At 42.5% G+C, this 27,157-nt stretch overlaps 1 protein-coding gene across 3 annotated transcripts in view; it reads right to left on the bottom strand.

The window, feature by feature from the left end:
• Positions 1 to 1,306: 1,306 nt before the first annotated feature.
• The window catches only part of RASL10B (RAS like family 10 member B), a 149,310-nt gene continuing 123,459 nt past the window's right edge, over positions 1,307 to 27,157 (bottom strand). For all 3 annotated transcript variants that reach the window (XM_068268659.1, XM_068268657.1, XM_068268658.1), the window contains 2 exons: positions 9,163 to 9,287; positions 1,307 to 4,416 (listed from right to left, as the gene is read on the bottom strand). In XM_068268659.1, the coding sequence (XP_068124760.1) occupies positions 4,146 to 4,416; positions 9,163 to 9,287 (396 nt within the window). In that variant the 3' untranslated portion in view covers positions 1,307 to 4,145. The remainder of the gene's footprint in view (positions 4,417 to 9,162; positions 9,288 to 27,157) is intronic.

Below are 27,157 nucleotides of genomic sequence, written 5' to 3'. Positions count from 1 at the left end.
CCCAGAGGTAGAAATTAACTGGTCAGAGTCATAAACAGAGTCTGAGATGCAAGTAATGCAATTTTCAAAATTTAAAGAAAGCAATATGGCAGCCTCCATTAGCACAGAGACCGTACTTTATACAGCTTTGGCCAAGTAGGTTAGATGGCTATGTGTATTAGCAAAATAACATTATTTAGATATGCAGAACATGGCAGAGATGAGTTCCAATGAAGGAAACTATGTTTCAGGTCTGCTTTAAAGAGGAACTGTAACGACAAAACGGCCCCTGGGGGGTACTCACCTCGGGTGGGGGAAGCCTCAGGATCCTAATGAGGCTTCCCACGCCGTCCTGCGTCCCTCGGGGGTCTCGCTGTAGCCCTCCGTGCAGCGGTGACGCAATATTTACCTTCCTGGCTCCTGCGCAGGCGCTCTGATGCCTCTCGGCGCCGAAGTAGGCGGAAATACCCGATCGCCGTCGGGTCTGCTCTACTGCGCAGGCGCAAGTTTCCGGCGCCTGCGCAGTAGAGCGGACCCGACGGAGATCGGGTATTTCCATCTATTTCCGTGCCGAAAGTCGCCACAGCGCCCCCGCTGGAGCCAGCAAAGGTAAATATTGAACTGACAGTCGGCACAGTCGCCGGCTGTTCGGAGGGCTGCGGCGAGACCCCGGTGGGACAGAGGACGGCGTGGGAAGCCTCATTAGGATCCGGAGGCTTCCCCCACCCGAGGTGAGTACCCCCCAGGGGAGGTTTTTGTTGTTACAGAGTCTCTTTAAAAGGCCATTTATAAAAAAAAAATCATTAAAGGGGCACTATGGCGAAAAACTGTAAAATTTAAAATATGTGCAAACATAGACAAATAAGAAGTATGTTTTTTTCCAGAGTAAAATGAGCCATAAATTACTTTTCTCCTATGTTGCTGTTACTTACAGTAGGTAGTAGAAATCTGACAGAAGTGACAGGTTTAGGGCTAGTCCATCTCTTCATAGGGGATTCTCAGCAAGGCTTTTATTCTTTATACAGATATTGCCTAAAAAGGATTTAAACAATGATGCTGGCCAGTTTCCTTGCTCCCTACACCGTTTTTTGGCAGTTGGACAGAGCAACTGCCATTCACAAAGTGCTTTTGAAAATAAATAAATCCCTGAGAATCCCCAATGAAGAGATGGACTAGTCCAAAACCTGTCGCTTTTGTCAGATTTCTACTACCTACTGTAAGTGACAGCAACATAGGAGAAAAGTAATTTATGGCTCATTTTACTCTGTAAACAACTTACTTTTTATTTGTATATGTTTGCACATATTTTACATTTTACAATGTTTCGCCATAGTGCCCCTTTAATGGTGCAAATAACTTGTAAAAGAAAATTTAAACTACTTTGAAAACAAAAGAAAAAGAAAAAATGTACACAGTAAACACCCACAGATTTCAACTATAACAAATATTCACCCCTATGTTCCAGTAAGGTTACTCAGGGAGCCTCTGAATATTTATGCACAATAAGGCTTGGTTCACACATAAAAAGGTGTCCAGTACTGGTAGTTTTTGACAGTTGGCATCCGTTTTGTATGCATTTCTATGGCTGTGTTCACACATAAAAGGTGTACATTTCCAGTCCGGTCCTGTCATTTTTGTATCAGTTTTGTATGTGTTTCTATGGGTGTATTCACACATAAAAGGTGTAAATTTCTGGTCCGGGCTGTTTTGTATGTGTTTCCATGGGTGTGTTCACACATAAAGGGTGTACATTTCCAGCCCAATCCTGTCAGTTTTGTATGTGTTTCTATGGGTAAGTTCACACATAAAAGGCGTACATATGCAGTCCAGTCAGGTATAACTGATAATAAACTGAGGCAAAACTGACAGGACAGTCCTGGACCGGACCAGACATGTGCAGATTTATGTGTGAACCAGGCCAAAGGCTCTTTCAAATAATGTGTAGAACTGTCCCCATGTTCAAATGGGGCTTATAGTGCACATGCAAATTTTGAATGCTTATGAGATTTGCATAGATGATTTGGCGATACCTGTTGGGATTACCTGTCACTGTACTGTGTAATGGGTGTTGGGAAAGGGGTTGGTTTATATCATTATCAAAATAGATCCCATGTGCTAAATTCTGCACTAAAACTGGCACTTCACAAGAATAACTTCACCACGCTTATGGTGAAGTAGTCTATGAATTTTATATTGGCCCTGATGATTCTGTTCACTGTAAGGTTTAGCTCTCTTATGGAGTACCACAGGGCAAAATGGAGCCACTGTAGGGGATCTTGTGCTCAGAACCATGTGTAACCTTCACCTCACACCCTCCTCTCACCACATAGTAAAAAATTCTTCAGAATCCTACACCCAGTCATTGGTCACTCTGCATCATGTGATGTAAACAGACATCAAATCACGCAGGGTGACTAATCACATAGCAGGGAAACCTACACTTTTTCATTGTGCAACTGTAACAGACAAATACTACTACTGCACACTGTGCCATTATCTACACTAATATTCATATAGTGAGACTAAATTTAGAATAAGTAAATACTTAAAAAATATCTACCGATAAATTTGGTAAAAAGTCTAATCCGGGGCTGGAGATATTGCTGGTTAGAACTGTATGGTGTGTAATTGCTAAAATATTCCCTGGAACCTGTAAAAGCCAAATGCTGTCTCAAATAATATTTTATTTCCTGCTACTGGTCCAAATTACTGAATGGAAAAATAAGCAAACGTCAATAGCTGCTTGGTTTGCATATATGTATTAGGCTGAGTTTCCATTATGCGCTTGCGTTTTACCTGTGAGAATTCACATGTGAGTTTTCACACAGGGGAAAAAAAATTTGCAAATTTTATGCACATTTTTTGCATGCAGGGGTAACACATTGGACAATTTCTCCTCCGTTGCTTCTTATGTGAAACGCATTTGATTTTTTGCATTCCACATGCACAACCGTGCACGATTCACACAGCACATTGCAGCCGAAATTCACACTATATGCAAACTAGCCCATTGACTATCATTAGCATATTTTCTAATGCAAATTTTCGTTCTGAAAAAAACCACAGGAAAATCACATGAATGGAAACCTAGATTGAATCTCATTTGTTGCCTGGAGTTCTCCCTTAGCATTCATAAGCATGTAAGAGGAAAACTAGAGAACTTAAAGTGAACCTTAACTGATGTAAAAAAAAAAAAAAGTTTTACTTACCTGGGGCTGCTACCAGCCCCCTGTAGACGTCCTCTGCCTGCACCGTTCTGGAACGATTCTCCGGTCCCCCACAGTGGGCCAGTATTATTTCTGGTGACAGGCAACAGAAAATATCATACTGCGCATGTGCGGGACAGTGACAGGAGTGTAATCAAGTTCGTGTGGGCTGCACAGGTGCAGTGGCCACGAATGGACAGTGGCCAGAAATGAAACTGGCTGGCTGCAGGGGACTGGAGGATCGGTTTATCCCAGCGCGGGCACAGGACGTCTGCAGGGGGCCAGTAGAAGCAAGTTAAACTCTTTTTTTGTCATCAGTTAAGGTTAACTTTAATTATACGATGTGCAGGGTTCACTTTACTATCTTTTCAAGTGTTACATGCACTGGACCCTGAAAAAAAAGAAATGGAAGATTGAGATGAAGTCAACAGCACAGTAGCCAGATATGTTAGTGGCCCTTACATTTGGGTCTGTTGGCCTGAGGTTTAATAATTTCCTGTAGCTACATGTGGCTCCACTGCCAGTAATTTCATCTTAGAAAGTTTCAAGAAATTAACACCATCAATGCCAAACAAGTACTGGTTTTCCATATCTAAAAAAACAACATCACAAACAAAAAGGGAAAAAAAAGAATTTTAAACAAACATTTCATCTTAACCACTAAGAGGTTATTCTGCCATTAAAGACACTATTTTGTAGAATAACGGGTTAAAAAAAGAGGATATTGATGTTGTGACATAGTCTGCAAACCCCATATTCCAAAGAGGATAAGCATGGAAATGCTGTGCCGTGATTTCACGTGGAACGCTTTGGAAAGCTGTAAATCTCCATCAGTGGAATTGCAGTCTTGTGAAAGTCCGCACAATGCAACAGTGTTCAAAAGACAGCCATGTTCCCATTGCCAAAGCAAGTAGATGCCATCATGCCATGCCTCTGGTAACCCATATACAAGCGGTATGGTCACATGACAGAACAGCGGTTGCGGCGTAGCGCTCCTTGGAAGCGGATTGCAGCATGTACATGCTTGCATCTAGCACAGCCCACACTCTTAAGCAGTTCGCTGAAAAGTAATAATATGTGCCAGTTATACTTGGCTGAGCATTCTATGTAGCCACACTTCCAGGTCTTCTTTACCAGATGGGACACATTCCAACGTGGGATAACACGGCCTCGCTGCAGATCACGCTTGTTGCCTACTATGATGATGGGCGTCTCAGATGTGCCAATCACTCTGCAGGAGTTCCAAACATAGGAATAAATGGTAATACAGTTGCATATAATTGCATTTCGTTATTATACCTTATAATGCTTCAACATCTTATGCTGTACATTAAAGGGAACCTGAAGTGAGAAGAATATGGAGGCTGACCTTGTCATTCTCTAACAAGCAATGCCAGTTGCCTGACTTCAATGCTGAATGAGTAAAAATGCCTGCAGCACACCATGTGACCTTAAAATCCAGGTTTTTTTTTTAATTGATACATCCAGAAAGACCATCTGGCAGCTGAGTCAGAGCTATGACTAACGACCTGCGCGTCCGAAACGCATCAGCTTCCAGCCTGTCTTTTTTGATATATGAATAAAGAAAACCTGGTTTTTATTGTCACAAGGTATACTGCAGGCATTTCTACACATTCTTGTGTGCTGCCTTGTGGAGGGATTGCCCAGCACCGCCGGCATGAGGGGATTTGTAGCGGTCTGCTTGTCTTGATTGTGCTCTGCTTCTAAAGGCTCATACACACGGGGTACGGCCGTCGCCGAAACCACGTGGCACGCACGTGTTGTGGCGACAGGTCGCCCGTGTGTATGACGCGCACGCCCTGAACCGCCGCCTGTCGGAGCTGTCGCCAGGCGATTGACATGTTCAATCGCCGGCTACAGTTGTCGCCGCAACTTCGCCGGAACTGTCGCTAGTCCCGCGTGTGTATGGGGACTAGCGACAGGAGACCTACGCGAGTGAATGGAGCATCTGGCCGGGGGATGCTCCATTCACAAACAGCTTCCGCCGCGTCTCTGCCTTTCTGGCGAGACGTGTGGGCAGCTGTTGCCGGAAGGGAGCTATCGCTCCCTGGTCGCGTGCGCGCATGCAACGGGGGACAATTGTTCCCCGTGTGTATGCAGCTTACATTAAGTCACCAGCTCAGAATGCACATGCAGGACTGATAAATTTGACTCTGGCTGAAAACTGTGTCACAAAAATGGAATGTGATTTATGTAATTTGTATGATTTTGATGGGTTTAGAATGATCAGAAAATGTATTTGTAAAATTTAGATTGAAATTAGTTTTTGAGAAACCAATTGCTAATGCTTACGTTTGTGTTTTGTGAACTGACCCTTTTGCGATCCGTGGATTGTGGAAAGAAGAATGGGTGGACGTGTTGGGAATGGAACCCACATCAAAACTGAATAATGCGGTGGATACATCAATATAAAGGAGATTTGCTACAAAATGTCATTCTGGGGCCAAAAATATACATCTGATCAAATGGTATTCAACTATATACTTTAAATATAAAGAAGACACCACGTTTTTTAGAAATTGTTTGGGTGCCAAAACAACATAGAAATGTAACAGCTGTGAACCAGATAGAAGATTCCACTCTCTGCTGCCTAGATGACTGGAGGCTGTCTAACAGATCAGTCACACAGATGCAATACATCAAGTACTGTACATAAAAGTGAAATTCCATGCTATTATTATATAGCAGCGCTACACTGTGGAATCTCAGAATTATACTTCCATCTGCAGCAAGCTAGGAATGTCCAGAAACTCACACAGCATTAGTTTCCAATCATCAAATCCATATATCGTTTATGTATTCTCTAATGTAAATTATGGACTGACCAGTAAGTCCCCTCTTCCCACCTTAGTTTCGGCTGTCGCTGTCCTAGTTTTGGCTGTCACCGTCCTCAGGACGGCGACGGACGAAACTAGTCGGGACGAAAGCGGGCAGTGTGATCGCAGTACGAGACGGGTTCTAAATACCACTGAGGTGGGAAGCCAACACAGCCGAGGAGGGTCCTAGTTGGATTAAGACCCTCTTTATGTGAGTGACCCTGTACTTTTTATTATTTATGCCAATTGCCCTTATTAAAGAGTTGTGGATAGTACACCGAGAGGATCCCTCCCCTTTTTTCTGTTTATGCACATGAGTGCTGTTACAAGTGAAGTTCCAGAGTAACGAAGGGGAGTGTGGACTTCTATGGGATATTGAAGAGAACTATCTCTGTGCACAATACAGCGCTACAGTTTATATCATTATTTGCTTGGGAAAAGGAATTGTTCCAGCTGTGGCAGCAGTGTGACACCCCATACTTATCTTGTGGAAGCGCCTCTGTTTCTATATACTGCTATGTTGGTTAAGTACTGCCTGCTGTGGGTACCATCATCCTAAATACTCCTTTTTGCTTATATATTTGTTATGAGCAATCCATAATTGTTTATAAATGCGTTACAACCATCCCTGGATGTTTTTTTTTTTTACTAACTACAAATATTAGTTTGTCTATATAGACCTTTTTTATTCTTTTAAATCTCAAAACTTACTGTGATTTACCTGTATTGCATATGATGACTTCAAGTACCCCTTGTCCCTACTAAAGTACCCTCAGTGGTACATGTACCATGTGTTGGAAACCTAAGTGCTACACCAGTGTTTCTCAAGCCTGTCCTCGTGGCTCCCCAATGGTGCATGTTTTGCGGGCAACCTTGCCTATGCACAGGTGGGGTAATTAGTGTCTCAGCTACATGGAATCTGCCTAGCTAAGACACTAATAACCCCAGCTGTGCATAGGTGAGGTTGCCTGCAAAACATGCACAGTTAGGAAGTCATAAGGACAAGTGAGAAGCACTGTGCTAGACAATCCTTTTATGTTGCCAAGGTGCAATATGTTGTGCCTACAGCCATTATGGAAACTGAATTTTGGCAATGATGATTACAGAATAACTTTGCAGCTCTGCATGCCAGGGAGGAGCACCAGGACAGCTATAAGCATTATTAGACCACACACCCATTTTGTGCTCACACTAGAGGGTCAGTGAGTGTCTATTTGAGTGCTGATGTGATAATTACACGATTATTTGCAAAGAGTGGAAAGTAATGTGGTCACTTAATGATTTATACTGCAGTACGAGGAGTCCACTACAACCTAGAAAACCTAAAAAGCAAGAACTATTTGAATGTATAAATACTGGGACTTGCTTTAATCTGAGGTCGTTTTTGTGAAATCAGATTTATATTGCTATTGCAGGAGCTGAATCTATGAGGGGGGCTAGAACATTTTTTTTATTTCTGAATATGTACAGTGGCTTGCAAAAGTATTCGGCCCCCACATTTTGTCACATTACTGCCACAAACCTGAATCAATTTTATTGGAATTCCACATGAAAGACCAATACAAAGTGGTGTACACGTGAGAAGTGGAACGAAAATCATACATGATTCCAGACATGTTTGACAAATAAATAACTGCAAAGTGGGGTGTGCGTAATTATTCAGCCCCCTGAGTAAATACTTTGTAGAACCACCTTTTGCTGCAATTACAGCTGCCAGTCTTTTAGGGTATGTCTCTACCAGCTTTGCACATCTAGAGACTGAAATTCTTGCCCATTCGTCTTTGCAAAACAGCTCCAGCTCAGTCAGATTAGATGGACAGCGTTTGTGAACAGCAGTTTTCAGATCTTGCCACAGATTCTAGATTAGATTTCGATCTGGACTTTGAATTGGCCATTCTAAGACATGGATATGTTTTGTTGTAAACCATTCCATTGTTGCCCTGGCTTTATGTTTAGGGTCGTTGTCCTGCTGGAAGGTATGCCTCCGCCCCAGTCTCAAGTCTTTTGCAGACTCCAAGAGGTTTTCTTCCAAGATTGCCCTGTATTTGGCTCCATCCATCTTCCCATCAACTCTGACCAGCTTCCTTGTCCCTGCTGAAGAGAAGCACCCCCAGAGCATGATGCTGCCACCACCATATTTGACAGTGGGGATGGTGTGTTCAGAGTGATGTGCAGTGTTAGTTTTCCGCCACACATCGCATTTTGGATTGTGGCCAAAAAGTTCCATTTTGGTCTCATCTGACCAGAACACCTTCTTCCACGTTTACTGAGTCCCCCACATGGCTTGTAGCAAACTGCAAACGGGACTTCTTATTCTTTTCTGTTAACAATAGCTTTCTTCTTGCCACTCTTCCATAAAGGCCAACTTTGTGCAGTGCACAACTAATAGTTGTCCTTTGGACAGATTCCCCCACCTGAGCTGTAGATCTCTGAACCTCATCCAGAGTCACCATGGGCCTCTTGACTGCATTTCTGATCAGCGCTCTCCTTGTTCGGCCTGTGAGTTTAAGTGGATGGCCTTGTCTTGGTAGGTTTACAGTTGTGCCATACTCCTTCCATTTCTGAATGATCACTTGAACAGTGCTCCGTTGGATGTTCAAGGCTTTGGAAATCTTTTTGCAGCCTAAGCATGCTTTAAATTTCTCAATAACTTTATCCCTGACCTGTCTGGTGTGTTCTTTGGACTTCATGGTGTTGTTACTCCCAATATTCTCTTAGACAACCTCTGAGGCCGTCACAGAGCAGCTGTATTTGTACTGACATTAGATTACACACAGGCGCACTCTATTCAGTCATTAGCACTCATCAGGCAATGTCTATGGGCAACTGACTGCGCTCAGACCAAAGGGGGCTGAATAATTATGCACACCCCACTTTGCAGTTATTTATTTGTAAAAAATGTTTGGAATCATGTATGATTTTCGTTCCACTTCTCACGTGTACACCACTTTGTATTGGTCTATCACGTGGAATTCCAATAAAATTGATTCATGTTTGTGGCAGTAATATGACAAAATGTGGGAAACTTCAAGGGGGACGAATCCTTTTGCAAGCCACAGTATATGCATATAATGACATGCTTAGGGCAATTTATTATTATTATTATTATTATTATTATTTCAGGTTATTTCCTTACTTACCTTGTTTCCAAGATTTGCTGCCTCAGGGTCTTGATGTACTCAAAGCTATCGAAGCAGCAGATGTCATAGACGAGGATGTAAGCATGTGCGCTTCTGAGGCCCCGACAGCATGAATCTGCCCATTCCTGCAATATACAGTATCTCATTAGAAACCAGATTGTAAAGCTCTAGTTCCACCGTATTTTTATTGCATATAACAGAAATGTGAAAAAAAAGTGCATTCACAGCAGCAACAATTCATTGTTGCCCAGATTCTCACAGTCAACAGCAGGCAACCGCCTAACACTGCCCATTGCTCTCCTTCATGGGGCATGTGGTACCAGCAGTGCCCTACTCCAGATCATGGAGGTAGTGGCTGGCTGTGACAACTGAAACAGCCACAATCCCTGGTGATGAACACAATATCCATTAGCTGCTAGTCACTAAAGAGACACGAGTGTTAAAGTGATCTTAGTCAGCAATGCATCCTCCCCCTCATGACATAAGCTGTGTCACTGGGGTACCTGATAACTCAGCCAACTGATGGGGTGTGGAGGCAAAGTTCTAATAGACTGCAGGATGTTACATTAAGGGCCCTTTTACACCTAATGCGTTGGTATGCGTTAGTACACTTTTTTTACATAGTGGTGCATTGTGAAAAAGAGCTGAGTTATAATGCGTATAGTGGGAACTGTGCCATAGGAAAACATGGACATTACTTTGAAAATCAGTTTTCTTTCAGTTTTAACTGAGAGCATCCGATTAACCTCCCTGGCGGTAATCCCGAGTATAGCTTAGACTAGCTGCTGGGAGCTCTATGCAGAGTAGAGTACTCACCTCCTGGGGGATCCAGACGTCTGTAGCTGTTCTCCTTCCTGTCCTCTGAAGCTCTGAATCACTCTGGTGAGATGATTTTTTCCTAATTTTAGGGTCTGAAACGTTTTAAAAAGACCCTAAAATTCGTAAATAAACATACAGCCAGGGAGGTTACGTGTAAAAGGGGACTTAGTCAGGGGACACACTTTCGTGTGTGTTTTCTGCACAGGAAAACTGAGAACTCATGTTAATCAATGGGCTAGTTCAAACTTAAAGAGGAGCTGTCAGCCATACCATCTCAGAAAAAAAACACATACAGTACGGTATACAGTAAGTAGATAAATACTTGCTCTACTTACATAACATATGTATTGCGCTGTCCACATTTTGAGTTTAGTGATTTTTCTACAGTAAAAAAAGAGAAAATCCTTCTTGGCATTTCCCATTTTAAGTGTGGCTATTTTGAAGCCAATCCTGATGTCATTCCCTCCCTTATGGTGTGTACACACTTGAAAGATAAATGAAATATCTTAGACCAATTTTACCCCCTTCCATGTAGTATGAGAGCCATACTCTACACAGTATATTCTATTGAGCTGAACTCCCCATCAGCTAAAAATCTTTGCAAGATGCTGCACACACAGATACTGTACACATTCAACAGATCAGTGTCTGCAAAAGATCTGTTCTTGCAAAAGATCCGTTCCTGCAAAATGCATTCATAGTCTATGATATCTGCAGATCCTCATACACACCTTGTTTAAAGGACATTCATCTGCAGATCAGATCCACCAGGATGGATTTTCAGATATGCAGATGAATGTCTGTTAAACAAGGTGTGTATGAGGATCTGCAGATATCATAGACTATGAATGCATTTTGCAGGAACGGATCTTTTGCAGGAACAGATCTTTTGCAGATACTGATCTTTTGAATGTGTACAGCATCTTTGTTTGCAGCATCTTGCAAAGATTTCTATCTGATGGGGAGTTCAGCTCCATAGAATAGACTGTGAAGGTATGGCTCTCATACTACATGGAAGGGGGTAAAATTGGTCTGTGATCTTTCATTTTCCAAAGAGTATGGTCTGATGTGTGTATGCACCCTAAGTCTCCTCTGCTTAAGTTACCTGCCCTTCACTATAGAAGTGCATTGTCTCAGCATAAGAAATATTGGCCAATCAGAGAGGGACAGAGGTGTGGGAGGGGAAAAGAGAAGAGAAAGAGGCTTCAGCCAATCAGGCTGCATTAGTTAAGTCTGAGGGGAAGTACAGAAGCAAAAAAGGACAACCCAGCATGCCCTGCAAATTCCTTTTTGAGTACCAAATTTTGTGTGTACCAAATAGGAGTCAGGTAGACTGGGGAATGATCATTTATCAACAAGGAAAGTAATAGTGATTTTAACTTTTGGATTGCCTGGTTAGCATCTTTAATACGTGTTTACCAGATAAAATTAAAAAATTGATTTTTGATTTCATGCCCAACAGTTACTCTTTAATGCATTTTTCGCACGCAGAAAAAAAATGACATTCTTCAGGATAATTCTGCACATTTTGTCAGTTTTTTCTATCACTTACATTAGCTGCTGTATAAAAACGTGTGGGTTTCTCTGAATCTAAACACACTTGGGTCTTGATTCACTAAAGCGTGCAAAGTGTTAGTACGCCAGTGAAAAGCCACTTTGAACATGCTAACATGCTTTGCACATGCTAACTAGGGTGCAATCCTGTGGCAATCCAGCTTTTACGGTGGGAGGCCTCAGTTCACACCAGTCCACTATGGTTATCCCACACGTTGCAATACCAGTGTACAGGTCAGAAAAGCTCAGTCAGTGATACCCTCAGGGCAATCTCATTCTAAAAAGGCATGTTTTAGCCAGGTGAAGTTGTTAAAGAACTACTTTCAGGTAAATAAAGTGGAGAGAGGTCAGCACTACCTGTATCTGGGGTTATATTATAGGCTGGGGAGTCCCCTGGAAGAAGATGGCTGCCCTCACTTTCAATGCTCTGCATGCTCTGGGATTTTAAACAGTCATTTGTAACAATTGAAAAGAGAGTTAGGTCCGGCACTGCAGTGCAAATTGAAGCACTTATTTCAGTAGTGACATTTGGTGCATGATGTACATACAATGTAACATTGAGTGGAGTAGCATGTGTCCTACGATTAAAAGTGAGAGTGCTGGCAGTGGATGCAGGGCACGGAGACGTAGCCTGACGTTTCACATGATGTTGCTTCTTCCCAGGCTGACCCGCACATACTACTAGATCATTTCCAGTCTTATGGTGTGTACACACTTGAAAGATAAATGAAAGATATCAGACCAATTTTACCCCCTTCCATGTTGTATGAGAGCCATACTCAGTCTATACAGTCTATTCTATTGAGCTGAACTCCCCATCAGATAAAAATCTTTGCAAGATGCTGGACACAAAGATGTTGTACACATTCAACAGATCAGTATCTGCAAAATATCAGTATCTGCAAAAGATCCGTTCCTGCAAAATGCATTCATAGTCTATGATATCTGCAGATCCTCATACACACCTTGTTTAACAGACAGCCCCAGGACCGCCTAACGCCGATTGGCATAAAAAGTCCTGGGGCTTACATTTGCAGGAGATCGCGCGCACGCTGCGCACGCATCTCCTGCTTGGGGGAGAGACTGTTAGAAGGCGATTACGCCGGGACAAGAGAGCGATCGGCTCTCATAGGGTGAAGCCTATGAGAGCTGATCGCCGTGATTGGCTGGCTGGGGGGAGGGAGGGAAGGATTTTAAAGGAACAGGTCTTTTTTTTTTTTTTAAAGGGAATGTCCCAGCAAAATAAAAAAATGAGTTTCACTTACCTGGGGCTTCTACCAGCCCCATGCAGCCATCCTGTGCCCTCGTAGTCACTCACTGCTGCTCCAGTCCCCTGCTGGCAGCTTCCCGACCTCGGAGGTCGACGGGCTGCATTGCGTACATTTTTACGCATTCCCGCTAGTGCAGGAACATTAACACATACATTTTTACGCGTTACTGGTTCAATGCGTAAAAATTTACGCATTGAACCAGTAACGCATAAAAATGTATGTGTTAATGTTCCTGCACTAGCGGGAATGCGTAAAAATGTACGCAATGCGGCCCGCCGACCTCCGAGGTCAGGAAGCTGCCAGCGGGGGACTGGAGCAGCAGTGAGTGACTACGAGGGCACAGGATGGCTGCTTGGGGCTGGTAGAAGCCCCAGGTAAGTGAAACTCATTTTTTTATTTTGATTGAACCTTCCCTATAAAACACAAACAAATATATTTATTAAAAAAAAATAAACATGGGGGGAGCGATCAGACCCCACCAACAGAGAGCTCTGTTGGTGGGGAGAGAAGGGGGGGGGGAATCACTTGTGTGCTATGGTGTGCGGCCCTGCAGCTTGGCCTTAAAGCTGCAGTGGCCTTTTTTACTAAAAATGGTCTGGTCACTAACGGGGTTTAGCCCTGCAGTCCTCAAGAGGTTAAGCAGTGAAATAAAACTTGTGAATCAATAGTACAGTGACAGAAATAAATCTGAAATAGAGAGAATAAATGTTGAGAATAGAAAGTAATACGTGGCATAAAAACGGGTGTACACCAACCTGTCCCATCAGGAGGACAAGGTACACAGAACATGCGTGAGTGATGTTAAGGATAGACTATGCGAGAAGGAAGCACCATAGATGCTTGTAGATTCTGCCAATGTATACATCAGTTTGCATACTTTTTGCATACACCACATTACATATTTTGTGCATACATATTGCATGCAAACAACACATTTAATATTATTTTGTTCCTGACAGCATATATCGATTAACATAATACAATTGAAATGTCCTGTGCATACATCGGATTGCATACTTTTTCCATACATATTGCATGCAAATAACACATTTCCTATTGTGGGGAAGCCTCACTACTTACAGCACCTACAGAGTACTCCACAGGACTAATTCAGTTTTAACAACTGAAGTGATGTTCACCACCTTGGCAGAAACGCCAAGTCAGGCTAGGGGTGGAAAAAAAGAAGCCAGGATAAGTAATCCAGAGCCTAACTCGAGGTAGCCACCGGGAGGTATAGGGACAAGGTGCAGCATGGGTGGCGTTTCAACTCACCTCCCCTGGGATCCAGATGCTGGCAGCCATTCTTCTTTCAGTCCGCGGAGGCTCTGGATCCCTCAGGTGAGATCCCCATTAATCGTCATGGCGACAGATGGCAATCTCACTATAGGGTTACAATGCCACATGGAGGATGGAGAGAGAATTGTAACTCTGGATCCCAGGGAGGTGAGTAATCACACTAATGGTGCCCATACATGGTACAATTTTTTTTTCATCCAATCTTACCATTTCTATGTAATATAAGGGAACTGCCTAAATTAGCCTTTCAGTATATTCACTTAATTTACCCTTTATACTACATAGAAATGGTAAGATTGGATGAGAAAAATTGTACCATGTATGGGCACCATAAGGGCTGATGCACACGTAGAGCACTTTTAAGCGCTTTTAAAAATGCTAGCACCTTCAAAAGCACTTGGCTAATGTTTCTCTATGGGATGGATCACACCAGAGAGATGTGATTTGTCCCAAAACGCAAACGCGGGTCCTGCAAAATGTCTGATGCTATTCAGCCTCAATGTTAAAGAAAGTGGAATAGTGCTAGAGCAAAGCGATTTCCCTAGCGTTTTTATAATAAAACCAGTACGCTTGCAGCTCTACTGTGCCAAAAAAAAATGCTCCCCAAAAATGCTCCAAAAATCGCTAGGTATAAATAGAAAATCGCTAGGCACATGCCTAGGATCGCTTAGAAAAATCACTTCTAAAAGCGCTGAGCACTTGCGATTACGCTAGGGCTTTTAGGTGTGCACCAGCCCTAAAAGTTAGCTGCTAAGCCCAAAAAGCAAACTTGCAGGCACAGTTTGGTTGTATGAAAGCAGCCTTATAGTGGCTGTAGATGAGAAAATGATTTTTGCTGTTCTTGATTTAAATTTTCTCAATCAATTGTACTGTTTGAAAGATTAAACCAATCCACTATATGCTATACAATTTTTTTTTTAAAAGTCAGAATTTGCAGCAGTAGTTATCAAAAAGTTTCACATTTTTCTATACAATTATTTTATAGACTAAATGGGAAAATCAAATCATTTGTTTCCATCTTGTATGACTACCTTTACTGTTCCTTAATCCCTGCAAGCCAGGCTGTTCCAGTAATTTTGCCCCACACGCTACCCGAAGTGTAAATGTGCTCATTGTGTCCGCAGAGTATGCGGCTTAGTCGTAACTACGGTGTAGGACTTAACAGACTTTTAGGGCCTGGAAGATGCCCCAAGTGGGTCAAACTTTTTTTTTCCTGGATGTATCCTTTAATTGTTTTCTAAAGGTGTCCAAACACCATACACTTTTTAAATATCTTTTCAATTCAAGAATTGCAATCATTTTTCCTGACTGATTGAAACATTTAAAAAATCTGACCAATATACCACATGTGTTGAATTTTTATGCTTTTATAATTGAAAATTCTGAGAAAATTGTTTGAAAGTATATATAAGGAAATTGACTACCCTATACCATTACATTTTCAGAAAAATTTATCAGAATCCAGTTGTTCTCTCCAGAATTTTTTTCCAGCTGGGTGGCATGAAAAAGTAGCCGGGTGGGTTGAGATGAAAATGCAGGGCAACTCTGCTTACAGCATAGGAGGATGTGAGGAGGTGAGCCGATGACAGCCGGGTGGTCCCCAAATCTGGCCGGGTGGAGCACCTGGCTAAAAGAGTCTGGGGAGAACACTGAGAATCCATCATTCCCAATTGACTTTTATCTAGTAAAAATAGGTAATCGTGCTCGAATAGAAAAAAAAGCGTTCTATTTTTTTAAAAAATCCGATTGTTTTTATCGAATTGCCGTAAAATCTGATCATTTTATTGTATTGTGTGTGGCCACCTTTATTCTGATAACACCTCTCTGACACTGAAATTGTCCTTGGTAGGTTTTGGGACCAGTGGTGTACCTAGGGAATTTGACATCCGGTGCTGACTAATTACTGACAAAACTCCTGCCCCTCAAAACAACCAATTTTTTTGATGGGAGTGTGGGCGGGTTGGGATGCCAAGTGTGTTGCTGCAAATTTTGGGTGACTTTTGGGGAAAAGGAGTCATCAGTATGTGGATACATCTAACTGTTAGGAAACTCTGTACTCTATACAGTACTGCAGAAGATGTCAGTGCTATATAAATACACAATAATAATATGGTAGGACAATAGACTATGACTATGGTACGATTAGATTGTGAGCTCCTCTGAGGACAGTCAGAAAAGGGCGACATACGAAAGAGGGGGGTGCATAGGAAGAAGGGAAGGGGATAAAGAAGTAGAGGCACAAGACAGAGAGCCTGGTGGGAGAGTAAAAATGGCAGGAAGGACTCTCATCAGGACTGCAGACATCACCAGTGCTGTTTGGCAGGGACATGCTGTTAAAAGAAGCAACTGAAATCTGAAAAGAGAAAAGGGTGATGGGAAAGACAACAGGGTGGGAGAGGAAGCTGGGAAAAGAGATAAGATTACCTGCAATCAAGCTAATCTAAATTGCCTGGAGCTTGCTTCTCTGCTCACTACAGAAGTTGGCTGTCAGTGCCTGTATCACTGGCTTCTGCAACAGTAGACTGCCCTGCTTTATTGATTAATTACTCTGATCAGGATAAATAATCAATAGTCCAGGGCACTGTGGTATTACAGCAGCCAGTGCCACATGGCTACTAATGACAGTAAACTTCTGAAGCACTAAACACATCCTTCCACCTCTCCCTGCTAATGTCCTAAGCTGCAGCACAGCAATAATTCTCTCTACTCACCCTGTGCTCTGCACATTCACTCACTGCAGGCTGTGTGCAGAGAGCAAGGAAACACATTGCCCATGGGACAGGAAGAGGAAGGGGTGCTACATCTAGTGCAGGAAGTAGTACAGTCCCCTGCACTGCCTGCTGCTATTTTCCCAAATTTTGCCCAAACTATGAGAAAAGGTCCCAGGTGGAAGGACACAGTGGCCGAGTACCCCGATGGCACCCCCAGTCATGGCTACACCCGGTGCTGTGAGCACCTGCATCCCTGTGGTAGATACGCCACTGTTTGGGACTTCATATCAATAGAGTGCTGAAGGCCCCATGTAAAACTCTCAGTGGGGTCCAAAACGCCTCAGCTTTGTCACTGTTCTTAAGCATGAAAGCAGATAGAGTATAGGTGATCAGGACACGCTGCAGTCACTTTACTATCAGCACACACACAGAAAAACATCTTTTATGGCACATGTTGGTGGTTAGCATGCCAGTTTCTTAAAAAGGATAAATTCAGTAATGCAAGAAATCATCTGAAGATTACATAGTGAAAATATGGTTTGTTTGCAAATCTACAAGCAGGAATTTGTTTTCATGGTGCCCTGAAAGAGGCTATGCACAAGGAGAGTGGATAGTGTGACCACTAATAATGGAAACTGTACCTGCCAGATTCAATCTGCTACAGAAATGTTTACTCTGCAATAACTGCTGCAGCCTGACCATCCATACAGACACTCTGGTAGTAGCCATGGCAAAGTGCCTCATGATAAATGCACTTGTCACGCTGCTCAGTGATGTGTTACACTGTAAAAACATCAGATGGTATAATTGAGTCTAACAAGACCTTTGGAAAAGGCTGTGTAACTATTGCTGATATTATTTATCACTGTCCAGTTATAGAGATAAATGCACTTTCTAAATCTGTAGACAGTAAGAACAGCACTATCTCCTCTGCGCCTTTTTATTATTCCACAAGAGAGCCTGACACAGTCATTGCAATGCAGGCTGTATACAGAACAGAGCTTAGAACTAGCATTGCAATGATGGCATCAGACTTCCAATGGTATAATGATCTTCTGCATTCTAAAGTGCTGCAGGAATTGATGAAGCTGATTCAGCTCAGTCTTTTCTCTACTCACGCCTCCTTTCATTATAACCTACGCAGTGTGCACACCTCCCTAGCTGTGTTGCTGAGGAGGGAAAGGGTCATCCCTCGTGCCTGGGGGTTTGTAGCATATACATCTCAGCGTGGGAAGTTGCTGAGGGATAGAGGAACGGGGGAGGTAACTTCAAAGAGTGTGAAGCGACATGCCTGTGGCGGGATTCCCCCTGCCTCAATCTGCAAATGTTATGTAACTAGTTAGATCACACACAAGCAAGCTGAAGGAAATATTTCTGAGGGTGGGGGGATGAGAGAGAGAGTATAATGCGTAGAGAAGACACTACATAAACACTTTTCATTGCAAATTGTGCAGAGATATGTATAAGAGCAAGCAAGGGAGATATACACCAGTCAGCCACAATACTAAAATCACTGACAGGCCAAACTTATAACATTCATAATCTTACTATAATTGAGTGTGTTAATGGATGGGAGATATTAGACAGGAACTGAGCAGTCAGTTCTTGAAGGTGATGTTTTGTAAGCAGGGTAAATGGGAAAAGATGTATCTTAGTGAATTTGTCAACGGCCAAATTATGAAGGTTAGATGACTGGGTTAGAGCATCTCCAAACTGTCAGGTTTTACAAAACATTCCCAAAATGTAAGGTTTAGTACCTCGCAAAAGAAGGTAGGGCAACTGTTGAATTGGTGACAGGGTAATTCGCGCCCAAGGCTCATTAATACATATGAGAAGCACCAGCCAGTCTGGCTCAGTCCCACAGAGGCGCTACTATAGCACTAAAAAAAGTAATGCTGGTCATGAGAGGAAAATGTCAGAACACAGTGTATCACAGTTGGGTGTGCAAGAGGTTGTTTAACCAAAGACGAGTCATGTTGACCTCTCCCCACTGCCAAAAGCCCACACAATGTGTGCATGCGAGCATCAGAAATGGCCCATGGAGGACTAAAAGAAAGTGCACTGAAGGTGGTGGATGGTGCTGACTTTCCCCAAGATCTCAGTCTGATCAGGGCTTCTGTGGGATTTGCTAGAAAATATCATGTCAAATCTATGGAGGCACCAGCTTGCAAAGTACAGGGCTTGAAGAATCTTTTGCTAACATCTTCAAGCTCAATACTGCAGGATACTTTCTGAGATTTGGTGAAGTAGAACTTTGGAAGGTCAGGGCTGTCTGTTTAGAAGGAACAATGGGGATCAATACAATATGAATAAGGTGGTTTTAATGTCTTGGCTGATTAGTGTAGGTATGCATTTCATTATGATCTTTCTCCCATATACATCACACAGTACAGTGTCAGAGAGCTTCTGTGTGAAAAGAAACCACTTGTCTTTCTAGTCATTAACAGGTAACTTCTAGTAAGTATACTTTATATAGAAGCAGCATTATACAATGGTTTTAAATAGTGCTTAGCAGCACTCCTTTTTCCAAAAGGACTCACAGTATATTGTTCCTATCAAAGAAACACACAATCAGACCATTTTTGGAAGTCACCAATTAACCCACCAGTATGTCCAAGGAAGAGAACTTACACGCGTAAATGCAGGGCTGTGGAGTCTGTTAAAAAAAAATCACCCAACTCTTCAGTTTAGGGAGACTCCAGGTACCCAAAAATTGCTCCGAATCCTCGACTCCGATGCCACGGCACTGTGTAAATGGAACTCACAGAAATGTGGGAGCAGCTTACTTCATATTATTAGAGTCCTTGATAGAATTTCTACAACCCTGCTACTAAACCAACTTTTGCACTTTTACTAAACCTTAAAGGGCATCAGTTACGAAAGTGTAAAAAAATGAAAGTGGATAATATGACTAGCAATAAAAAGTTATGAAGAGAAGTGCAAATAAAATAAATGGTTTTAACAAAACATCTGTATAAAGTCAATGTATGATAACACTGACGTCTGATAGAGAGTTGCCAGTACCATTTGAAAAGGGTAGCATGAACTACCAGTGAATTTTTTCCCCCATGAATGTAGTTCCTCACACATGTGATGGATGGTACTTCCTTGACTCTAGCGGCACACAGCTGATTGCCGTTATCTATAATCACCACAGGTTACAGGTAGCAGTGATCTGCAGGAAATCCTTACAGAGAGGAACCAGAACCAAGCACAAGCAAGCACAGAGCCAGGCAGATGTGTTCATGCCGCACACTGCCAGGGACACACAGAGCTATAGACCAAGGATCCTCAATGCTACACCAACGATACACGTGCACTTGGTTCCCTTGTAAATGCAGCTTTCTAGCTCTGTGCCTGTTTCTATCTGCGGGGTCCTCTCTGTGAGAATTTTCTGCAAATCACTGCTTCCTGTAACCAGTGGTGGTTAGAGATAACAGCGATCAGCTGCGTGCCACTACAACCAGGAAAGTACCATCCATCAAAGGTGACTGTAAAGAACTACATTTATGGGAGAAAAAAGGCACTGTGCCTCTCAAGCCATTGCCTTGGACATGCACACATGTACTGTATGTAAATTAAAGGATAGAGTTACATATCCCTTACTTACTTGGACGTTCACTTTAACTACAACCTCTGGAAGAGTTTACCAGCGTTCAATGATTCCCGTGGTATATCGTCATTAAAATGTATGACACAGATTGAATACGAAGCTCTGACTTCCTAAGAAGCTGTTTGAGTAAAGCCAAACAGGAAGGCGTAATCACACCACTGATGTAAAAGGCTGTTTGGCAAATGAAACAGAGGCTGAAATAAGTAATTATATATACTAACAGAGATGAAGGAGTCCAGAGACGAATCATCCAACCGGCTAGGAAATATATTAGAAATAAATCTTTCTTGCTGAAAAATAATTCAAATTTGTGTTCTGGCAGGCCTGAGAACTGTTCAGATGTAATCACTCTACTATACCACTGGGACCAACCCACACTGTGGCCATAAATGGTAGCCGGAAATGAAGTATCAAGAGATGTAAGCACAGAGCTACATGTGATGCTTGCTGGTGTTCATACAAGATGATTTTCAGCTCCTTATGTGATATGGTGGAAAGCATACATGTATGGTTTATACTACTATAATTTCAATCTAAGATACAAATGTAAAAAAAGAATACTGTTAGCAAAGGCTAATTGCTAATGTGCTGGCGGATTCAAGTTCCACCCAATAACTGACCAGAAACAGCCCACTAGAATTACAAAAGGAAACATTACTTTTAATCACATGAATCACATTCATGAATAGTAACCGATGTCTGTATAGTTCTTTATCACCACAAAATCTACTATGGAGCATTGCTTTACAAAATATTATCAATGGACCAACACACCTCAGCTCACGCAGTTATGTACTCACAATAATGCTTAATCCAAAAAAACATTATTCAACTGCTTCATCAAGCTAGCTACTCCCTGAATAATCTTAATTATTATTATTTGTTATTTATACAGCGCCGACATCTTCCATAGCACTGCACATAGTACAAATCAGACAATAGTGGGTAGCATAGCTAGATGAGTTGTTCAACACATTATACAATCAGGACAACCAGCAATACAAGTACAGTAAAATCTAGCTATAGTAAACTCTGATATATACCTCTGGATCAGTGGTGTATCCAGGAAATTTGACACCCACTGCTGATTATTTACAGCCTCCCCCACCCCCAAAAAAACCCCAAATCAATTATGGGAGGGTTGATGGTTTAGGGGGCCGAGCATGTCACTGCAAATTTGGGGGGAAAAGGAGTCATCAGGACTTGGACAGAGCTAACCGTCATGAAACTCTACTCTATACAGTGCTGCAGAAGATGTCAGTGCTATATAAATACACAATAATACAATGGTAGGACATTAGACTATGACTGTGGTACGATTAGATTGTAAGCTTCTCTGAGCACATGAGATAGCAAGGGACCAGAAGGCAAAAGACCCCATCCATCTTCTCTCGCTGCTAGTAAGAGTTTACTTTTTTGTGCCCAACACTGATAAAGAACAGGGAAATAAGATCCTGCTGAGCTGTAGCTGCATCCTATATAAAATACACTTGCACTTTCCTACACCCTCTCCTGTATTTTTGTAAATTATTAACACAAAACGAAAACAGTTTCCCACTGTAGGCAGTACATACTGATGAGAGGAGAAGCAGGTAATTTGGGTGCCGCCATAGACCGCACCGTTAATCGTGGCTATAGTGGTGCCCAGCAACAGGGTTATAGCCGGTATGGGCTAACTGGCAGGCATAGAGTTATTAGGAATAGTATTAGGCATAGGGTAACAGGACAGTTATTGGTAGGAGTAATTAGAGGCATGTTTAGTTTGAAAGGTAGACTTGGTGAAGCATTAGTAGAATATCATCAGTATTGCCGATATTCTGCTATTAACTTCCAGTGCCCAAATTTCCTGGCCCCCTTTTCCGTCGAACGCAATGAGAGTTACACAACACTTTTATAAACACAATGAGGAGGGTGTGGAAAGGGTTAAATGCTTTACTACACAATAGACAGGGAGTAAGTGATCAGGATGAGATCCTTCTAAGCTGAATGACTGGCCCCAACAACAGATTAACTGTTCCAAGCAGAGTAAGCATGTGGATGGGATCAGGTGACGTTTTCTGCTGAGGGATGAGAGCTCTGCGCTAGTTTCAGAACACCCAATCTTCTTGCAGCTTCCATTTTGTGAAAGGGATACCAGGTGACATGACTGTCTTTTACAAAGGGGATTTCTCTGGAATGGTTGCATATGGAATATTAAATTGTGTAAGTAATAAGAACCTTAATCAATAATGTAATAGAGTTGTGTTATTGACTTTATTCGTTTTAACAAGTTACAGGCTTGCCACCCCAGTACAGTATATACAGTATAAGCGGTTATACTGTGCTTATACTGATAGTAAGTAATCTACAGTCTGCTTGAGTACTGTGTTTTGTAATGTCCCAACTGTTTCTACAATTGTAAACTCCTAGGTGTTCTGGTCCACCATAAGCTTGCTGGGCAATCTGTTACCACAATTGTAAACTGACTCTGTTCACACATTATGTTACCTTTATTCAGTTGCCTATGGGTATTGGCTGCTAATGCGTCATTTTTTTCAGTAATCAGTAGCATTGTATTATTGCATTGATCAAAGCATAATTCTATTTTAAACACAGTTATTAATCAACACACTAAGTCAATATAAGAAAAGCGCCATATACAACCCAGACAACCAATATGGATAAAGTCCAGAAGATTTTTCCTAGTTTTTCTTCTTTGTTATTTTAGTTGTCTTTTATTTCTTGAGCTAAATGTTTACATAACATTACCAAAATCTGTGCTACTGCTGTGCTGTAGCTGCTTAAAGCACCAGTTCAGGCACAGTTTGTAAAAGATGTTGTAGCAAAACAAAAAGGAATTGGCTGCTGCATCAGTTCATAACACACTGCGACACACAGCTGTCTGCTCACAATCAGGCCTCAATTCATCGAACTGTATTCGGTAATGCTGAAAACAGCTGATTGTTCGGAGCATTTAGGATAGTGTCAATTCATCAAGGCTGTTACCGCATGGAAAGATGAACTTACCAAGCAGTGAGGTAAATCGCACCTGTGAAAATTTTGATGAATTAGCAAAAAAATCTAAAATACCGAATGCAGTATTTTCCCAAATTTTATCGAACAGCCTTTGATGAATTGAAGCCTCAGTAAGCTTGTAAGTCATATCTACTAGCCTATGATCACTTCAGACTAGATATGGCCAATGAGCTGCTAATACTTTTAAGATGACCCAAATGTTACACAGCTTGGAATTGGACCAATCAAAATCATCAGATGCTGCATTTGATTGGTCCAGCTCCTAGAAACACAAAAAATAAAATTGGCGGGAAATATCATCTCATTGACCTTTAGACTGACAGGGAGGGGGAAGAGGGCGCTGCAGCTGGAAACTGCTGAAAAGGAAATTAAGAACTATGAATTTGATCAAGCAAGTAAAAACTGATGCTTTTATTGCTTATTTATTATTCACATAAAAAGGCCTTTTGAGTTCCCTCTTTTCCTGTGATCACTGGTGCCTGGGCACTGAAGTGGAAGCTCTATTTCAGCACCAACTTGTGGGAAATGTAGTCAGTGCTGGGATACCATACCTCCTTTCCCTCCCTGTGCCACATGAGGAATCCGCTTAAGAGGCTGTCAGCAGCTCCTTACGTCATGTGAAGGAGTGGCGTTTTCTCATCAGCACTAGAGATGCTGATAAGGACAGACATCCTGCAGCAGCAGGAACTCCTCAGAGATCTGAAGGATGGGGAAGCAGTGCAGGAGCAAGATTACTGACAGAGGTGGGCATGCAGAGACAGTGCATCAGATATAACAAAGGTGTGAGGAAGGTTACATAGGAAAAAAGGTGCTCAATGTTTTTCTATCCCACTTTGAATACCATACTACACCACACTTTTTCCATATAATTAACAATACTTTTTCAACTAGAACACGGCCTTAAAGAGGGACTGTCAGCCACAAAATCAAATTCCATTTACGCACTTATCTGTGTTTATTATGCACCCTAAAGTCTTACCCTGCATCTCCTGCATTGCAAACACTCCAATCTATTCAGAAATGTTTCTGCTCTAATAAATCTCATTTGTCAGCCTGGTTTTATTCTGACAATCCAGAATAAAGTTTTGCTACAACCAAACACACCACTGTTTTTCTTGTGAAATTCCCAATAAGTCTGATGTGTCACATGACCCTCTTCCTACCGTCTTTCCCCTAAAGTAAGATATCCTCTGATTATAAGGCCTAGCTGAAATGTCATTCATTCTCTGAATATAAGGCATCCTCCGAATATAAGACCTAGCCCCAAAGCCACATTACATCCCCAGCCGCAGTACACATCCCGCCCCCTAGACTGTCTCTCTGCTCCCATGTTTTAAGTGTCCCCCCCCCCCTTCCGACCCGTGTGGCCGCTCTGTCCCGTCTTCTTGTCTGGGTCTCTGTTCCCCTCGCATTAAGTGTCCCCCCTCCCTTCCGACCCCTGTGGCCGCTCTGTCCCGCCTCCTTGTCTGTGTCCCCTGCTCCCCGTGCAAGTTAAATGTAACGGCAGCCAGCGTGTCTTACTGTAGCCATGCTGCCCGAAGATCGCCGGCGTCCTCACTTCTCCCTCTAGTAACCGGCGTTTGTGTAGATGACATCATCTACACAAGCGCCGGTTACTAGAGGGAGAAGTGAGGATGCCAGCGATCTCCGGGCAGCATGGCTACAGTAAGACTCGCTGGCTGCCGTTACATTTAACTTGCACGGGGAGCGGGGGACACAGACAAGGAGGCGGGACAGAGCGGCCACAGGGGTCGGAAGGGAGGGGGGACACTTAATGCACGGGGAGCGGGGGACATAGACAAGGGGGTGGGACAGAGCGGCCACACGGATCGGAAGGGAAGGGGACACAATGCAGGGAAGCAGAGACACAGGCTAGGGTGCTGGGCAGAGTGTCCACACAGGGGTCAGAAGTGTGTGTGTGGGGGGCACTTAATACACAGGGAGAGTAGAGGAGACACAGGCTAAGGGGCTGGACAGAGCAGCCACACTGAGAACAAAAGGGAACACATCGTGCAGTGCCGATCAGGCACTTGTCATGTCATCTTTGCACACAGCAGGTTTATCATCTGTGTGCAGGGATGACATGACAGGTGCCTGATTGGCACTGTGACATTACAATGAGCAGCAATAAGAGGTGGCCAGCATGGGACATATCATGCAGTGCCAATATAAGACATCCCCCTGAAAATAAGCCCTAGCACACTTTTTGGAGCAAAAATTAATAAAAGACAGTGTCTTATTTTCGGGGAAATACGGGTATTGAAAAAACAAAAGTTGGATTCAAAATGGCCAACTTCAAAATGGCCACCATGGTCACCACCCATCTTGAAAAGTTTCCCCCCTCACATATACTAATGTGCCACAAACAGGAAGTTAATATCACCAATCATTCCCATTGTATTAAGGTGTATCTATATAAATGGCCTAGTCTGTATATTGTGTTGTCACTAACTATCCCTCAAAGGGGGGAGGGGGGTCAAAATCTAGTCCCTACCATAGTCATATGTCTATGTATGTATCATCTAGTGTATGTATTGTAGTCTAGGGCCAATTTTTGGGGGTAGCCAATAAACTTATTTGTATGTTATTTGGGATGTGGGAGGAAACCGGAGTGCCCAGAGGAAACCCACGCAGACACAGGGAGAACATGCAAACTCCTTGCAGATGTTGATCTGGCTGGGATCCAGGACCCAGCACTGCAAGGCGAGAGTGCTAACCACTAAGCCTTCCTGCCCAATTTCATTTACCAATTAATATCAATTTGCTACCTGGGCAATTCAAACCTAGAACTTCATAACAAAATTAAAATCAGAGGTTACTTGCATTGAAAACATTGGCCCATATACAATTAACTTTTTCTCCTGCGTTTCTCCTAGGAGGTAATTTTCCATCTTCTATTTAAAATAGCTGTTAAGTACTTTGCAATTGAAAAAGTACCAAAAAGTAGGTGAAAAAGTACTATCAATATTATTTTGAATATGTTCTTAGTTGTTGGTGGTTTAAAAGACATTTTGGCTATCATTCATAAAAGTGTGTTCGGTAAAAAAAATCTGGGCGGGAAAATACAGCATTCGGTATTTTAGACCTTTGTGTGCTAATTCATAAACATTTTCACAGCTGCCTTTGAAGTTCGGTAAATTACCGCAGCCCATTGAGCGGTACAGCAGAAGTGTGGCGTTATCTCTCTTTTGTTACAAGCTGTAATTATGGTTCCCTGCACAGACTCACAGAGACTTCGGTTCCCTGCAAAGACTCTAACAGACTGACTCACACAGACTCCGGCTCCCTGCACAGCCTACTTTGCTCGTATCCGCATGCTTATCGCCACCGCCAAGCAAGCGGTATTCTCCGTCCCAATACCGCCTGCTCTAATCTTTATGAATTGACATTTAGTGACATGTGTTGAGATAATCACGGCACAAGGTGGTAATTTACCTCACTGCTCTGTAATTTGAGCTTTTCATGCGTTAACAGCTTCTATGAATTGATATTTTGCTAAGTGCTCGGTAAAGTCAGCTGTTTTCAGCATTACCGCATGCGGTAATGCTTTATGAATGATAGCCTTTATTGACAAGTTGAAAATATCACCTAGGAGAAAACTCAGGAGAAAAAGGGAATTGCATATGGGGCCCCTATGTCAAAATGATCTGTGGATCCAAAGACATGGATGGATCAAATAATTGAAATGCAAATCTCTACCGTTTGTGTAGAGGTCA

Source organism: Hyperolius riggenbachi, chromosome 2 (assembly GCF_040937935.1).
Source record: "Hyperolius riggenbachi isolate aHypRig1 chromosome 2, aHypRig1.pri, whole genome shotgun sequence".
Lineage (NCBI taxonomy): Eukaryota > Metazoa > Chordata > Amphibia > Anura > Hyperoliidae > Hyperolius > Hyperolius riggenbachi.
Note: the sequence above shows the minus strand (reverse complement) of the source record. Positions and strands in the feature narration are given on the sequence as shown.